The 18,324-nt window shown below is 43.5% G+C and overlaps 1 protein-coding gene across 2 annotated transcripts in view; it reads right to left on the bottom strand.

The window, feature by feature from the left end:
* Positions 1 to 13,534, bottom strand: part of Chchd3 (coiled-coil-helix-coiled-coil-helix domain containing 3) — a 281,206-nt gene extending 267,672 nt beyond the window's left edge. For both annotated transcript variants that reach the window (XM_042273011.2, XM_042273012.2), the window contains exons 1-2: positions 13,284 to 13,534; positions 1,839 to 1,926 (exon numbers count right to left, since the gene is read on the bottom strand). In XM_042273011.2, coding sequence (XP_042128945.1) covers positions 1,839 to 1,926; positions 13,284 to 13,364 — 169 coding nt within the window. In that variant the 5' untranslated portion in view covers positions 13,365 to 13,534. The remainder of the gene's footprint in view (positions 1 to 1,838; positions 1,927 to 13,283) is intronic.
* Positions 13,535 to 18,324: the final 4,790 nt, after the last annotated feature.

Below are 18,324 nucleotides of genomic sequence, written 5' to 3'. Positions count from 1 at the left end.
GCACAAAATCTAAACTCTTTGAAACAACTCAAAAAGCTTCATTATTTGTAATGCAGGCATTCAGTAAATGTTGCCTAAATTTATGGAACTGGATCCAGAATGATCGGAAGTAGTTACTTTCAAAAGATGTAACAGAATTTTTCCTAAATTAACAGTTAATAATAAGCATGTACTGAGAAACAGATACTACCCTAGGAGCTGGGAACTTCCCTGTGAACAGACAAAGACAGAAGCTCATGAGTTTATCATAGTGAGTAAGGAGAGCATGGATGGTGGGAGATAAATGATGAAATAGTACTGAAAAGGTAGACAGGGCCCAGTCATGGTGCATCTCAGAGGCCACAGGAAATGATTCCAATCACATCACAACACATCCCACAGAGAATCACCTGAGCCATGACATGAACTGATTCCCATTCTTTATGAAAACATGGAGGCCACTATGTATAAAGAGCCCCGCACAGGGGTCTGTGCAGGGACAGTCAGAGATGACAGTTACTGGACTGGACAGTTACTGGACAGTAGAGATGGGCCCGAAAGGATACATTAAAAGCGTCGACAAGATCGGACCCTGGCTACATATAAAGAGTAAGGAAAACAGAAAACAGAAATGCAGCTCCATTTGGAGGTTTGATTATCTACTCTTTCCTGGAAAAGATGGGCGAAGCAGCAGGTCTGTGAAAGAATAAATGGGGTCTGGGGGCCGTTAGGTTGGATATGTGCTTGTCTTTCATCTGTGTTAATTAACCATGAAGACTGTTCAATGCTCCTACTAAAAAGCAGCTTTGAAAAAACAAAAACTGTTCCTGTTAAGATAAGTTATATCAGAAGTCAAGTTCTATTTGTCAACTTAATGGTCAGCTTGAGGGTCACAACTGCTCCCCGGGACAGTGGCAAGTGCCAACAGTTCATCTTCCTCACTTTTAAAAGCTGCAGCCAAATAAGCCCTTTCAAATAAACTTCAAAAACTCTTGGTCCAAAAGTATTCCTTCCCATATTGTTCTTCTTGCCATTCCACAGTCTAGAGCATGTCCAGTCATCTTCTGGGCAGGATCAAGAACAGTGGGAGAGGACGAGGGATGCAGCCAGTGGGGAAGCTCTTGCCTGGCACACATAAGCTGGGTTCTGTCTCCAGATGAGAAGGAAGAGAAGGTCTGGACACACAGCAGCTTCTTGGTAATTATTTGATGGATAAGTACACAGGTGGAGCTAGAGGAAGGTGAGGGAACAGAAAAAGTACTGGGGGTCTCTTTAGCTGTTCTTATCCAAAAAGACCTATAGATGAGGCTTACAATTTCTCTATGGATTCCATTTAATAGAATTTTCACAACTAAATCAGACTATAACAAACTATATCTTTTGTAGAAGCTTAAAAAAATTACTAGAAAATATAAACATTTGAGGTATTTAATAATCAGCGCAGCTATCAGAAGCAATAAATGAGTATTTTCTAATTTCAGGGGTTCTTTCTTCCCCCCACCCCCACCCCCAGGAGTTTTCTCAAAAAAAAAAAAAAAAAAAAGTATTTACTAAATATTTACGCCTTAATCTCCAATATTTCTACTATCAAACCATTTCCCACAAAAGGTGTGAAGTAGCATTCTGAAGCTTAGCGGAGGGTTTAGGAGTTGGATGAAAAAAGAAGTTTTCTTTCACAAAGTGCATTTAACAACACAGCCAAACGTTTAAAAGAGACTCTTGATACTGATTTCTAACACTCACCCTAGAAAGCTGAACATCCAAACACCAACAGACAAGGGAGCTGAGCTTGACTAGAGTCATCTTTCCTACTTAGGCTCTTTTTAATGAGAGCCCCTAAAATAAGAACGCTGCCATACCTGAAGCACCATAAATACTGGAATATCGCTGGGACTTAGAGCCAGACGGAGAGGATTCCTTCATCCGGTCGATCACATTTTCTGAAAGCTGCAAAAGGAACATCAGAATGGAACTGATGAGACAAAAGCAAAGACAGAGCACTAACATCCAGGCACCCACATCTGCATCACTCTGTAACGAACAGCCTACTCATTAGACTCGCACAAACAGCTGTAGGACTGCTGTAGAACTAACTGCACAAGCAAACACAGTTTTCAAATTCCAAGCCACACCTCACAGCACTGCTCCTTTATTTCCTCTAATGTACTAGTAAGTGTTTATGCAACTAACATTTCTTGGTTTGTGTGGTGCTCTAAGTTATAGTCTTGGAGAAAATGTCAACCACCAAAACTCCCTCAGTATTTATCCAGTAAATATTTAGTAAATACACATGTATGTGTGCATATATGTATGTATGTATTAACAGACCTCAGTTCACTCCTTCCTCCCTCCCTCCTGTTCAAGGCTAAGAACACACAACTGCTTTCAACAGCTTTGATTAGGCACTAATTCTGTACCAAGAATAGGCTAGACTTGGGGGATTCATAAGCATCAAGCTGCTAAGAGAGAAGTAGAATAGAGACAAGGCATTTAAGTATGCCATGAAGGGTGCTCCCTGTCTGCCAGCCTGGAATGGAAGTCTACAGAAACACAATAGGCAGCATCCAGCCAGGCTGCAGGGACAGGGCTCAGGGAGAGAAGACTCGTGGCAGAAAGATGAACAGAACTCAGGAAGAGAAAGTGACAAGGCAAAGAAACCACACTGAGTGTGGACGAGAAATGGGGTTGCCACCACTAGACCTCCAAGTGGAGAAACCAAGCAGGTTGCTGGCAATAGGCCAGAGGCTCTGGGGAACACTCCAGCCTGCAGATTTGAGTCACCAGCCCCATGGTCACTACAGCATTATCCTTCTGTGTTTTCTTAATAGTGCTTACCAATGTCTGACAGTTCCTTGCTTCCTGTCTTTCCCACTACAGAAAAAGATGGCAAAAGAGCAAAGGTTTGGTGTCCTATCACTATATCCCCACACTCAATAACCCTGGAAAATACAATGATTAAACAACTAATGACCACTATAAGAATGAATGAATGAGCGTAGTGAAAGAGGAGACACAGAAAAAATAGTGGGTATTTCAGATTTTAAAACTTCTAGTAAACACGTTTGAGGTTAGTAAACTAAGTTTCAGGGGGCAATAGGCACTGAATATTTTAGCAGGGTAATAACATAATCTGATTTACATTTCAGAGATCACCCTGGCTACAGCACAGACAACAGATTGAAGCAGAATAAGAACAGAAGAAGGACCCCTGGAGGAGACTAAAGGACCAATTAAGAAGCTATTAAGCATATGTCCACACAAAGCCTTGCACAGAATGCACGCAGAGGCATTATTCATAATAGCAAGAGTGGAAACAAACAAATGGCTATTTACTGGTGAACAGATAAACAAGCATTCTATATCCACAGAACAGAATATAGTTCAGTAATAAAGAGGAATGAATAAAGTTTCAGTAAAAGCTACAATATGTACAAACCCAAAAATCACAAAGCTGAGTGGAAATGACCAGACACCAAAGGTTACATACTACAAAACTACTTTTTGTTTTGAGATGCTTGTCTCACTATGTAGCCCAGGTTAGCCTCAAACCTCCTGCATCCACCTCCCAAGTGCTGGGATTACAGCTGTAGGTCACCATGTTTGGCCACATTGAGTCTATTTATCTGAAACATCCAGAAAAGACAATTCTGTAACTAGAGCATCAATAAACAAAGTTGCCTCGGGCAGAGACGGGAGTTCGGATTAACTGAAAAGGACTCAAGGCCTTACTCCGATTATGAAAATGTCCTTAAAAGGTCACTGCATAACACAGTGGTTATTTTAGGAACTATTGAACTGTCTAGTTAATCCAAGTACATTTGGAGGCATGTAAATTATTCTATAATGAAGTTGTGGGGAGAGGTGCTATTTTGTTAATACAATAGTTAATATATTCAAAAGATATTTAGGGCCTTGCATGGTAGCACATGCCTGTAATCCCAGCACCGTGGAGGCAGATAAAGGAACAAGAGTTCAAGGCCAGTCTGGGCTATATGAAAACACTGTCTCAAAAATAATTCATGTCTACAAGGTATGTGCGATTCGAAATTGCTACCATGGACTTAGTGCTTACTGCATGTCATCTCTACCCTGGTACTTTACTCATCCAATCCTTAACAAGCCTGTGGGGGAAATAGTTACATTATATAAGTGAGTGAAAAATGACTGCCAGACAAATACCAGGTCCCAAATCAGTCTCACAGCAGTGAAGCTGGGGTTCTAACTCAACAAGTCCAAGTCTCAAGGTCAACATCCAATATCCCTCTCCAGTACACACTCAACATCTGATAAGACATGGGAGCAAAGCAGAGGTCAGCGAGGACCCTGGGGCTTCTGGCTCAAGTAGCAGGGTGATGCCCTCCATCTTCCACTTCCTCAGCTCATCACTACTATGTGGCCTTCACTCTCAGTGCACCTGCAAAAGCATCCTGGTGCAAGGCACCAGTGAGTGGCATTCACACTTGTATTTACATCAACTGGTATATATTTGTAACACACCTTAACTATATGGCTTCCATCCAGCACCTGACCCACCCCAGCATCACTGCCCTCTTCAAGAATCCAGGGCCTTTCTGACCTCTCACCACACTGCTTTTCCGAGGGCTCTACCTAGCCAAGTCTCATGTTCTCCCAGGCTTCCCCTGTTGCCTGGTCTCAGGGCCACACGACTTCCTCTGTTCTTTGCCCTCTCTATCCGTCTGTGTGCTCTTGGTATTCTCAGCCAATCTCTTAAGTTTTCCTGCCTCAGTCTCCCTAATGCAGGGTTGACATGTGTACCACCACATCTGGCCAAGCCCTCCTTAACTGCTGGTGATGAATTCATGAATTTTAACCCAGCACCCTGAAAACCAGGATTAGACACACTTTACTTACTAAACAGCTGACCTCAAACAGACAGAAATACCTCAAACCCAACATGCCCTAAACTGAACTTGGGTTTGTCCAACTTTCTTCCTCCCAATTTCCTTTTACCTAGTTAACACCTGCCATAACTCCATTTGGAATTTCAAATCAGAAAAGGGGTCACTTTACCTTTAACATTTACCTCAACTTATTTTCTTAGCCATGACTTCCTTAAGCTCAAAATATCAACTGAACTGTTATCAATTCTTCCCACATCTCACTTCTCATTTGGTGATAGCTAATTCTCCAACCTTACCTTCCGGTTTCTCCCGTTATACTTCACACTCATGGGGTTCCCCACACATAGGTGGCTGTTTGTTATCTCTGCCACCATTCCTTCCCACCAGACCCCCTAAGATGAAGTCAACATCCAAAAGCAATCACTCACCAAACAAATAATTCTGCATTCAATTCCAACAATGTCTGCCTAGCAGAGCTATGGTTCCTCGTGCCCACTACATCTAACACAAACACTCCAGTGACAAGAGTATTTCCCCTTTGTGCTGAAACTCTGCCTTTCCATGACACTGAGCTCATATATATCACTCAGTCATTCATCTAACAAATATTCCACACACAAAGTATTAAATCAAGGCCCTCGGGATACTTATGTGAACTGTCTACACCTTAACAGGTACTTCTGTCTCAGGGCCCAAAATAAAGTAGAATGAGATGGGAAAGGAAAAACAGCTCAAGAATTGTGCTCTTTAGAGAAAAAGGCCATGACTCCTTTCTTAGAGGACCCGGCAAACTAAGAAAGGTGTGTACCAAGAGGCTTTGTATCCTGAGACACCAGGGCCAGATGCATCTTTTCTTGTTGCTTAATTTTTTGTTTCGTGATTCTAGCGGTTGAGCCCTGGGCCTCCAGTCCTACCTACCTCAGACCTTCATCCCTAGCAGCCTCAGCTACATATTTTTTATTGTTTTCTTTTTTTGTTTGCTTGTATTCTTTTGTTTTTTGAGACAGAGTATAAAGTAGCCCAGGTTAGCCTCAAACTCACTATGTAGCTCAAAGTGATCTTCAACTCCTGAACTCCTGATCCTTCTGCCTTCACTTCCCATGCACTGGAAGACAGACAAGTGCCCCAAGTCTGGCTCCATGTTTCCTGACAGCAGCTGCTGGGAAAATTTGAAATGTATGCACAAAGGTGAAAAAGCTTTGTTAACACGGACTCCAATCCTCTCCATTCCCAGGTAACCCTGAGTAACATCCCGTTACAGGGAGCACTGAGACCAGTAGTGACCACCCCAATCTCCAGGCACATGCTCTTGCAGCAGTATACCTCATCAATTTCCCCATATATAATAAAAGCAAACCATTTCCTCTTACAAGAGAAAAATAGGCCTTTATTTCTGAAGCTCAGAGCTATTTTAAGTGATATGTATTATAAAAATAACATACATTACATTAAGTGATATAAAATACATTTAATTCATACATACCATGTATTTTATAACAACATATTACTGTTTCAATATATTCTACATAACTCTACATAGCTGGGGCCAGAGATGACAGTACAACACCTGCCTAGCACACACAAAGCCCTAGGTTTAATTCTCACAAACTAAAAATAAGAAATAAAAAATAAACCACTACATATTACATATTACCATCACCACAAATACTGCAAAGTACAATATACACTATAATACACATCCAATATAGCATATTATAAAGCCAGTATATAAAGTTCATCAGTTTATGTAATTTATATGTGCAGTAACTTGCACATTTTTAATTTACATTTCTATATTTCAACCCAAAATCAAAGAACCACAACATTAAAATCATGTATAACTATAACTGGTCAGACATGTTAGCTAAAACTCACTCGAGTTTTACTCAGCTATAAACACTGACCTGTATTTTCTAAATACTCCATCTACTTCCCTTCAGAATGTATACTGACTACAGCAACTATGAAAGTCCTTTTATTCCCTCTAGCAGTCTCAAGACGTCACCCTTCAAACAGAAAGAGCTGGCTCAGAAAATACAAGAGGCTAGCCACCTCACCTCCTCTGTCTGGGAGGTCCAAGTTTTCAGCCACTGGGGTAAATGGGGATTGTGGTTTGTACACCAGAAACTATCTGGTAGGGCGGTTATTCACACAGCCATAGGCACAGATTTTCTCTCTTCTAGCTTCTTCTCACCACCGGGGCCTACATGGAGCTCTTCTCCACATGGGGCTGAGGACAAGGTCTGGAGTTCTTACCAGCAGCTGTGTAGGTCCTAGGAGGAGTGTACAAGTGTTGGGTTTTCTCTCCCTATGCTTTTGGGGGCATAGGAGTACAAATTGTCTTTCAACCCAGCAGTAAGTATTTGTTAACCTTTTGTTGCTTTTGTGGTTTCTCTGATACCTCCACATTGCTACTTAGTGTCATTCTAACTCCAACCAAACCATTTCTCAATGTAGGTTCTGGTCACATGCAGTCAAACATATGTACATGTTGCTGATTCGGAGCGGCCTGCATCTGTTCTTCCACAGCTGAGTTCTTGGGCCTTTGAGGTGCACAGGTAGTACCGGCCGCCAAGGCTGCCATTCTCCTCAACTTGAGCACTGTTACTTGTCCCCGCTATACGATACAGCAGCCAGGCTCTACAGGCTGAGGCAAGCTCAGGTCTCACCTGACCTTCTCTGGGAACAGGCGCTCACTTGTGAGGGAGCAGACAAGATTGAAAGATGCTGGCCAAGGTCAGACACAGTCTGCTGTGGGATGTTCTGTATGTCCTGTGGGAGCCCTTCTTGGGTTCTTTGTGGCGTTACCCAGCAGGTCCGCATAGAGGATGATTAGGACCATGGGCCTGAGTGCAGGTGTCTGAGATGGTCTGCACTTGGCTATACTGGGGGATGGTCTGTATGTCAAGTTGCTCTGATTGGTCAATAAATAAAACCTGATTGGTCGTGGCTAGGCAGGAAGTATAGGCGGGACTAACAGAGGAGAAATAAAAGAACAGGAAGGCAGAGAGAGACACTGCAGCAGCCGCCATGACCAGCAGCATGTGAAGTCACCGGGAAGCCACCAGCCACATGGCAAGGTATAGATTTATGGAAATGGATTAATTTAAGATAAAAGAACAGTTAGCAAGAAGCCTGCCATGGCCATACAGTTTGTAAGCAATATAAGTCTCTGTGTTTACTTGGTTGGGTCTGAGCGGCTGTGGGACTGGCGGGTGACAGAGATTTGTCCTGACTGTGGGCAAGGCAGGAAAACTCTAGCTACAAAAGTCCACAGCTGTAGAACAGCGGGGCTCTTCTCTGTGACAAAAACTGACCCAAAGTTGGGCAGAGGTGGGGGGTCAAAGGTACAACATAAGCTTCAGGAAGAGCTGGACAAGCCACCTAAGAAGAGGAAACTCTCCAGGTACACATTTGTCCTTAAAGAGGGCACTTCCATTAGAAGAACCTTTTCCCACCTGCCGACCATTTGCTGACCGTACCTGCTCTTCCAGCCTCTGGAATCTCCATCCAAATACCAAATGTGAAGCAACACCCCTCACATATCACATATTGATGCTACAAACTACACCCAGAGGCCCCTGGACTTTGGAGTTCATGGATTAATTCAATGTACACAAAACTGTGTGCTCACTATATTGTTGGGGCAGAGTCCATACCTTACAAAACTCACAGTGGTTTATATATCAAAAGAACCACAAGTACACTAAGGGTGATCAGGAAAAGCAGGCCTGTTTACAGAATCAGCTGGCCTTGCCTACCTACCCTATTCAAAGACACTTAAGCAGGCAGAACTTGGCCACCGTTTGACTCACACCATGGGCTCCACAGAGCACGATGTATATCATCTAGTCATCTCACTTATCTCTTCCCACTCACTGTTTGGTCGGATCCAAAATTTGCACAAACATGCCACCCACTAATCCAGAACTCAGTATGTTTTTCAGACACAAGAGGATGAGTACAAGGAACAAAGATAGTCTTCTGCTATCGAGGGGGAAACTCAAGTTATCTTTGGGATGGTAAAGGCCGGAGCCACATGACACAGAACAGTTCACAACTGAAGCCCTAATGGTTTTTCTTCAGATGTTTCTTATCAAATTGATTTAAGAAACACAGATGCAATTTTCTCTCTTGGTTTGCCCTCCAGGGAAGAACAGGTCATTTTCTGTGAACACTGGTTCCCCACTACCTTTTTAAGACAAAGACACTCAAGCCGGGCGGTGGTGGCGCACGCCTTTAATCCCAGCACTCGGGAGGCAGAGCCAGGTGGATCTCTGTGAGTTCGAGGCCAGCCTGGACTACCAAGTGAGTCCCAGGAAAGGCGCAAAGCTACACAGAGAAACCCTGTCTCGAAAAACCAAAAAAAAAAAAAAAAAAAAAAAAGACAAAGACACTCAAATTGTCAATTCTCCCATTTACAGAAGAAAATGGGGTGGCAGGGAACACACAGACTCATTTCTGTAAGCCATGTGTCATTTTCAGTTCCTATTTAGCTTGTTACTTGTGTTCTGAATCCTAGAAAACTTAAGATGGCCCAAGACACTCACAGAACCTAAAATTGAAACTACAGGCTATGGCTAACCAAATAAATGTATAATTCTGGCTAACACACTCTCTGCAGAAACCTCTCCAGCACCCCACATTAAGAAATCTCTTCATTTAGGGGCTCTTGACTGCCAACATCTCCCAGAGCACATGATGTGTTTCATAGCATGCACAGAGCTCTGACTGGCTCCTGTAAACGTCAGCTTGCAGCTTCAAGGCCAGCTGCAGAGATCCATTATGCCAGAAATGATGATAAGTGTAACTCTGAAAATGATACTCATTGAAGTTGACATTTGCTCTGGAAGAGTCCACTCACAGCTCTGATGCTTTAGATAAATTTGTGAAAGACGGGGTCCTGAGCACACTTTGTAAGCAGGCACAGTAGGTGGACCCAAAAATCCTATTAAGCACAAGTGAATAATAAAAATGCTTGTTTTTCTATCACTAGAAAATTTGAGACTTAGAGAGAGTACAAGGCAAGAGAGAAATCCTTCATCCAGTCCATACAAGTAGCTTCATACGCAAAATTGAAGCCAGGGATAAGAGTACAGTCTATTTTACAGAGGGCAGAAAAATACTAGCAACTGCTCAGAATAAAGAAAAAAGCAGAGCCGGGCGGTGGTGGCGCATGCCTTTAATCCCAGCACTCGGGAGGCAGAGCCAGGCGGATCTCTGTGAGTTCGAGGCCAGCCTGGGCTACCAAGTGAGTTCCAGGAAAGGCGCAAAGCTACACAGAGAAACCCTGTCTCGAAAAACCAAAAAAAAAAAAAAAAAGAAAAGAAAAAAGCAGGACTGTATATCTAATATCATGAAAAGCAGTGCCTGCCAGCAAGAAGAAACTAGAAACTTGACATTGTAAGTAGGTCCTTTAAGTGCAAGCTATAAGCACCTCAGCAAGAAAAATATGGAGACTCATGATCTATTAATAAACTCGGCCTACTTAGTGAATTTTCTGTTGCTCACTAAATGCTACTCTTTCTATATTAGGATAACTGAAGATGAAATTACTAATCTCGTCAATGGAACAGAATGCAAACTAGTTTCCCAGGGATGAGTATTGAATTATTGGTATACTCTTATTTTTCTTAACTGATGATCCTAAACATTTTAAATTGATCAAAATTTGAAAACCTTTCTTAGGTCAAGTTGCATTAGCCTGTGAAGTCCAAAACTGGGGTTTGGGGCTCATCTGTCCATGTTTTAACAACTGCCTAAAGACAAAGCCTTGCCTATATGCTGAGAATACTGCTCTCATGCCTGGAGAGCAAACAAGATGACTGTTCGGAGCCGAGAAAGCAGCGAAGAGAGATTTACAAGACTCAAACAGGGAACGGACGATCTCAGGCTCCTCACTCGCCCTGTCGAGTCTCTCACGGGCACAGCATGCTCTCCTGTTGAGTTATTTTGTGGTCTCACAGGTTTAAGCTCCAGCTCTCCTGAGGAACTCCAAGCTACCACTGTAAGTGCAAACATTGACAAAGCACTAGACACAGGGCCAGGTACACACACACCACATTCTCACTAAGATACAGCTGCATGGAAACAACAGATAGGGAAATGCACTCAAAGGTGACTTGTCCATGCCCTAAGCTATACTAAATCCTACAGAGCAAAGATCTGAACCCAGGTTTGTGGGATCCCGAGGCACTTTCAAAGAACTCCAGAATTTTAAATGTGAAAGGAACCCCATCATACTAATGTCCACTTTTTATTTATAAATCTACAAAGCAGGCTGGGAATATAGCTCAATGGTAAAGTGCTTGTCTAGCACATGGAAGACCTAAGTTCAATTCCCAGCACCACAAAATAGTAGTTAATAATAATAGTAAACTAAAAGTCCACAATTCATCACGAGTTTTACACACCTTATTCTCTGACCCTAACCAAAAGATGTAATAACATTCAGACTTATGGATAAGTATGTGTCATCAGAGAGGTGACTTGTCCAGAGCCACAGACTAAACATGTCAGCTTAATTCCAAGTTGGCTTTCTCCTGTGCATGACCTCAAGGAACCCAAAATGACCTCCAAGTCCTCACAGTTCAACAGCTTCCCAGTTTTGGAAGAAACTGCAACAGGCTACATTTGTTCTCAAAAAATTGACAGTAGCAAGAAGTTCATATAAACTCAGAGCTGGAAAAGAGAGAGACCTGAGAAATGTACTTGGCTCAATCTGAAGAGGAGAAAACTGAAAAAAGCTCGGGAGATTAGTCTGTCCTTGAAAAAGACAGGAAGTAAAGACACCCGGCCAAGGGCATTTGCAGAAGAGTGGCATACAGACCAAAACGAGGCTGCAGGCCTGGACTGTAACAACAGAGATAAAATGTATCTGTGAGAAAGGCAGCTTACTTCAAGTTGTGTGGCTGAAGGGCATGGTTTAAAAAAAAAAAAAAAAAAAAAAGTTCGCAAAAGTCTTTTAAAACAATCTCACTACTGGAATCCAATACCTGTCCCACTGTCAGCCTATCACTCAACGCCACCTGATATTTTATCTAAATCTCTATGCTGTGGCCAAATTCTCTTTCAATTTTGTTTTGTGCCATTGCTGTGTCTGTACTGACACATGAGGACATGCATGTACTTACACATTTCACATTTTTCTAACCAAGTCTCAACTGAGACATTCTTTCATTTTTTTTAAGGTTTCACTCTCTGGTATGGAACAGTCAAAGCCTAGCGACAACTTACTTTTTTTCCATCTCTGTATAAAACTTGTTTGTAGTAATTCTTATCTTACTACAAAAAGTACCAACTAAACCACAACATAGCAAAGAATGTGGCCTCGTAGTTCTATCACTGAATAGTATAGTGAGAATTGATGGTCACAGACCAAAAACTCAGTTCAACAGTTTGGAGTTTCTATCAGGAAAACTTTAATAAGTTCCTTTCAAAGTAACAAACTTCAGAGGGTAAAGTTTTTAAACACTTGAAATCTTTTTAAAGTTTTATTTCCTTGTAACAAATGCTAAAAGATTTCTTACATAGTTAACAGATTAATTGTAGCTGTGTATAAACAGTAGAGGGAAAATATGAAGTACCCTAAAACCTTCTGAAACCACTGGGGTGCTTTATTTACTAGGTACAAGTGTATTTTCCAAACCACGACGCTCCAAAGTCAGGTGCAGAGGATGTCAATGAAGTTAGTGCCGGTATACATACACCCTAGAGAAAATTCAAGTTTTCAGTTCATGTATCAAGTGCACGCAAATGGTATTTAAAAAGTCTCTACAACGTATTTCTCAGAACTGACTGTCTTAGTTCTACCAACCTTGAAGAACTGCAACTGACCTCTGCCCCTATCAGGCTGGCAGACAGTAGGCCTGTAGTAACTAGGCCTGGTTCAAAACTTGGGCCAACAAACCACAGGGGAGGTACCTGGGAAAACAGGTGGAAGGGAAGGAGCCAGAAGCCAGATGTTAGCCAGCAGGGCCAGGAATGACTTGAATGCATGAGTGTATGTATGTGTTGGGGAAACGGGTGATACCATCAGAGTGCCACTGAATGGCATTAAGGGTCATCCTTAAAACGCCAATTCACCCTGAGAGAGAATGTGCGTGGAAAAGCAGGGTTCGGGTCCTGAAGAGGAGACACACAGACCGGCACAGTGAAGCAAGAGTTTCAGTTAAGCCCTGCAACCAGTGAGCAAGGACGACGTGGTGGCCCGGCACCCCTATCTGCCCCAGCAAGGTGCCTGGCGCCTGGCACACAACCAAGAACTTTCTCTGAATGGACGTTCCGAGTCTTGAAACTATGCGCTTCTTCTCCGAGACCCAGACTTCTAGCGGGACAACAGCGCGAGCAGAGAGCGGAGAAGGCAGGTGCAGCGGTCCCGGGCACGTCTCAGCGTCGGGGTCCGAGTTCAGGGGCTGCCCTCCGCCCGCCCACGGCACTCACCCGGATGCCCTTCACCACGGTGATGTTCTCGTTCTCGTCCGCCTCGAAGGTGACCCGGCGGGTGCTGGCGGTCCCGCCCATGGCTCCTGCTTCTGTCCCCGCAGAGTCCCAGCGTGGACCCGCGAGCACGTCAGGACCCACGCGCACACCTGCGCGTGAAAGCCCAGGAACCCTTCCCTTGCCCGGCGGGAGCAAGGCCACGACCCCAAGAAGCAAGGAGAAGGCGCCGGTCCCAAAAGCCCGCCTCCTCCGGTCACGTGCCAGGAGTAGAGCGCCTCGGGTTGGCCCGAGAGGCAAGCCGCCCGCCTCTTCTAGGTAGACGCTCCAGGATTGGTGGGCTTAGACCCGGATGCTATGGCAACAGGTGGTGCTTAACAAGGTTTCCGGAGCCTCTGAGAGTAGTGGGAATTGTAGTCTTGATCTGGCGTGGCTGGTGTTGTGACCATCTGTTCTTGCTGCAGAGTTTGCTAGGGGATCAGAGCATTCTGGGAGTTGTAGTCTTGACGGCCCGGAGAGCTCAAACGGGTCTGCTATCAAGGAAGTTTGTTCACCCAACCATTTGCAATTGACTCTAAGTAGGCAGTGGCACTCCAAACAACTCAAAGCCAGATGTGGGAGATGCACTCCCATAAACAAGCAATTCTTAACATTCTTATTCTCAAACCTCTGTCACTAAACTTACCATTTTGCCATTACCATTTTGCCATTTAGTCTTAAACTTTTAGGAGCAGAGACTACATTTGCTTATGTTCCTATTTCATGGCCTATTTATTTGTTCGGCTATGTGAAGTGAAAGTTTCAATGTTAGGGCTTTCAAATCTGCGTACGAAAATATACAGGAAAAAAATTATTTACACCAAGCTTGCAGGCACAACAGTATTTCCCACGTTTGTGCCTCCCCTGCTCCTTCATAAGTTGGATCACCGAACGATTAGGCAGGGAAAAGTAATCGCCAAAGAGGGCATAAATTCGTGGAGGAATTAATGCGTCATTAGACAAAGTTGAGATGATCCATTTTGGAAAGTTTCTACTTCGGTACTTTGCCTTCATGCAGTCTAAAAAAAAAAAATTAGGTTATCCATGTATTTCGTTTTTGTTTTTGATTTTTTTGTTTTTGATTTTTGTTTTGTTGTTTTGCTTTGTTGTTTTGCTTTGTTTTTGCTCAACACTGCTGCTAAAAGTACAGTATGATCTTAGATTTACAGAGGCAGATAAATACTCTTTAGAAGTTAGATGGGTGGGATGTGGATGTAGTCATTTGTATGTGCAATGCAGAGAGAGCCCTAGCTATGTGGGGGAGGAGAAAGGAACAGGAGGAAGAAGGGGGATGGAGGAGACTGGAAGGGGAAGAGAAAAAAAGGAGGGGGCAGAAAGGAGGGGGGGATGGGAGAGGACAGAAGTAGCTGAACATGGATACTTTTTTCAGTTCGTCCTTTTCTGCATTAAGAGCCACAGAACACAGCATACCATAGTATCCTCTTACGTCAGACGGATCCGAAACATTGAAGAAACATGTTTGAGCTTCAGTTATTTGTCATTATGTCAGAATCTGCACAGCAGAAGCTTTTTCTCTCCCATTCCAACATCCCTGGTCAGTATCTCACCATGCCATCCTTTCAACATATGTGCATCTAAAGCACATTACATTTTCTCACAGTTTTGAGGCTCTCTGCTCCTTTACTTGTCCTCAAGTTATATCACGGTTAAACATTCTTCTGCAGGGAGCCCATACACCCACGGATTGTCATTCCTTACAGTGGGTCCTCCCCCTTCCGGAACACAAGCTCACTTCTTACAACATATACAGCATGTATTGGGGATGCTGCATATAACAGCTGCTCAATAAATACTTACAAAATGAAAGGCTTCCATACGGAGAGCAGAGAGATAAAAACACCACCTGTCGACAATGAAGAAAGCCAAGCGTGAGGAGGAAGTGGGGGCCTTCAGTTAGGGGACAAAATGCATTTCAGTGGTCTTCTCAGCAGAGGTTCCAAAATGCTTTCAAACTCCTAGTGCATTTCAAACACTAAAGAAACCCTCCAAATAATAATAGTAATAATAATAATAATAACAATACATCTTATTTGGGGGAGAAAATACCTACAGTGACAATATTATTCTCCCCGTGTCAGTTTCAAGGCCCATAATTTCTACCATCTCTTCCTGAACTGTGGAGAACCAGTGGCCTTCTCTTCTCCCTGGCTATAGCTTTCTCATGATCATCTAACCCAAAGGCAACATTTATTAGCCAGAAATGTAGAAAGTAGAATGCAAAACTTGGCCAAAAAAAAAAAAAAAAAAAAACTCAACTTGAACCGCTCAGATCCTCTCTCCCTTTTCTCTATTTTTGGTATCACTTTCTCAAGTTTAAATGTGAAATTCGCAGCGTACCAGAGAGAAGCGGAGCAGCTTGGGTAATGAGTCTGAACAGGGAAGCGTCACGGCAGACTACAGAGGGGTGAAGCAGGAACCGTAAGCAGAATAAAAACATCCAGATGGAAAGAAAAAAAGTCAAACTGCCTCTGTCACACATGACGTGATCTTATAAATAGAAAAATCCCGAAGAATCTACTAAAAAAGGAATTGTTTTTAAAGTTCAGCAAGGTTGCAGAATATAAGATCAAAGTAAAAGCTCCAGTGTATCTCTATACACTGCAACTAGCAAGCCCAAGTGAAATGAACGCATCAAACCCATCAGGAATAGCATCAAAAATAGCTCAAATGTCCACTTATTGATACATAGATCAACATGATGCAGCATTTCCATATAATGGAATAGTATTGGATAATAAAAAGGTACGAAGTGCTGGCATACGCTACGACATCGATGAATCGACATATTATGTCATAACATGGAGCTGTGCCAAGGGCTACAGAGAAGACTCAGTAGTTAAGTGGCCCCGGTAGTTTGCCCACACTCCACATGAAGTTTGAAGATGACATGTAGAAGGGTCTGAGGGGTGTGATTAGAGGTGGGAAGTGGGGAGATAAATATGGCCAAAACACATTACAATGTATACATGTATAAAATTCTTTAAAGACTATACAAAAATAGATTTTTTGTTGTTGGTTTTTTTTTGTTGTTTTTTGTTTTTTTGTTTTTGTTTTTGTTTTTGTTTTTGTTTTGTTTTGTTTTTTTATTTTTCGAGACAGGGTTTCTCTGTGTAGCTTTGCGCCTTTCCTGGGACTCACTTGGTAGCCCAGGCTGGCCTCAAACTCACAGAGATCCGCCTGGCTCTGCCTCCCGAGTGCTGGGATTAAAGGCGTGCGCCACCACTGCTCGGCTTCAAAAATAGTTTTTTTGTTTGTTTTTTTTTTGGTTTTTTTTCGAGACAGGGTTTCTCTGTGTAGCTTTGCGCCTTTCCTGGAACTCACTTGGTAGCCCAGGCTGGCCTTGAACTCACAGAGATCCACCTGGCTCTGCCTCCCGAGTGCTGGGATTAAAGGCGTGCGCCACCAACGCCCGGCCAAAAATAGTTTTTAATGAAGTGTTAGATAGTGAAATAAAAGTCTGTCAAATGGACGCTAGCATGAAGTGAGTAACAACGTAGTCCCACACACTCGGAGCATGGAACGGAGACTTATGCCTCCAGAAGTTTCCAGAGTTTCTTAAAACTCCAAGAAAGTTTCCAGATGCAATCTTTTTAATAGTTGGTCTTATCCATGCTTCTGCTTGCACTCAGGCTCCTCTCTACACACACACACACACACACACACACACACACACACACACACACAACACGCCCATAGCTTTACCAAAAGCTCTTCCTCGTGGCATAAGCCTACCCAAACATCAATAAAGCAATACAGGACTCCTCTCAGTGTCCACCCCAGAAACTGGCATGCTAAGGAAGAGTGACAGATAGCACACTGTCCTTAGCTTAATAACTGAGATCCAAGGGGTAAGGTGGCTCTTCACAAATCTTAGCTTGGCCACTATGATAGCTAATCTTGATTGACAGTTTGATTGGATCTGCAATCAACTCAGAGACAATGCCTCTGGGCCAGTGAGGGTATTTCTGGGAGGACTAAGGAGGAAGGCACTCCCCTGGTGTGGTGACACCTTCCATCAGATGCCCAGATATGAGGAAATCAGGGGGAAACACTAGTGCTTTTTTCCTGACCACTTTTGCCCCTTGTTGACGAGTGCATCTATTCTGTTGCTGGCACTGCTGCTGCCATATTTGGTGATACTGGAACCCAGATTCTTCTTCCTTCCAATGTGGACTGAAGAGCTGTAGCAGTGCCAGATTGGGATGGCTGAGATGTTCAGCCCTGTGGGCTAAGCAGCTGTAAAGGTCTTGGTTTCACCTGTACACACACCAACTGTTGAACTACTCAGATAGTACTGTGAAAGACAATCCACTAAATAATCTTTGTTATGGGTTATGTTCCTCTAGAGAGCACTGGCTAATGCAGCCACTACAAGAGTATTGTCCTCCAACTCCTTGTTATGTGTCATTTCTTACTTTTCTATCACATCAAACCTTGGGAAGAAGGAGAGAGGAGGAAGGGAGGCACAGAGAGAAGGAGGAACTGAGGGAAGAAGGAAAGGGGGAGAGAGAGGGAAGAAAAGAAAGGGGAAGGAAGGAGGAGGAAGACACAGAAAGAAAGGAAAAGAAGAGAGGAGGGAAGGAAGGAGAGAAGAATGAAGGATGACAGGCGGGGGAGAGAAAGAAGGAGGGAGGTTCTTTCCAATCACCTTTCTCCCTGGGGGTGGGGAGGCAGGGGTGGGAAACACCCACCTCGACTTCTAGACCATTCCAGGGAAGTGCAAGAAGCCTCAGGTGAGAAGAAAGCTGGCAGGACACACTCTGATTTGTCAACCCCAACTTTAAACCAAAAATCACTAAAAAGCAAAATCCTCTCTTCAGCTGCTCCCTTCCACGTGGCTTGACTGCCTTGCTCGCTGGGCCAGGAGCACAGGGAGACATGGACGCACAGGTGAAAGAACAATGCTGAGGAGGCAGAGAGCCCAGGTCCTGGTCCCCGGCCTGCAGAGCTAATGAGTGTGTTCTTCAGCACAGCACAAGAGCCC

The sequence above is a fragment of the Peromyscus maniculatus genome, chromosome 3 (genome assembly GCF_049852395.1).
Source record: "Peromyscus maniculatus bairdii isolate BWxNUB_F1_BW_parent chromosome 3, HU_Pman_BW_mat_3.1, whole genome shotgun sequence".
Taxonomy (NCBI): domain Eukaryota; kingdom Metazoa; phylum Chordata; class Mammalia; order Rodentia; family Cricetidae; genus Peromyscus; species Peromyscus maniculatus.
The sequence above is the reverse complement of the archived record's forward strand: the minus strand, read 5'-3'. Positions and strand labels throughout refer to the sequence as shown.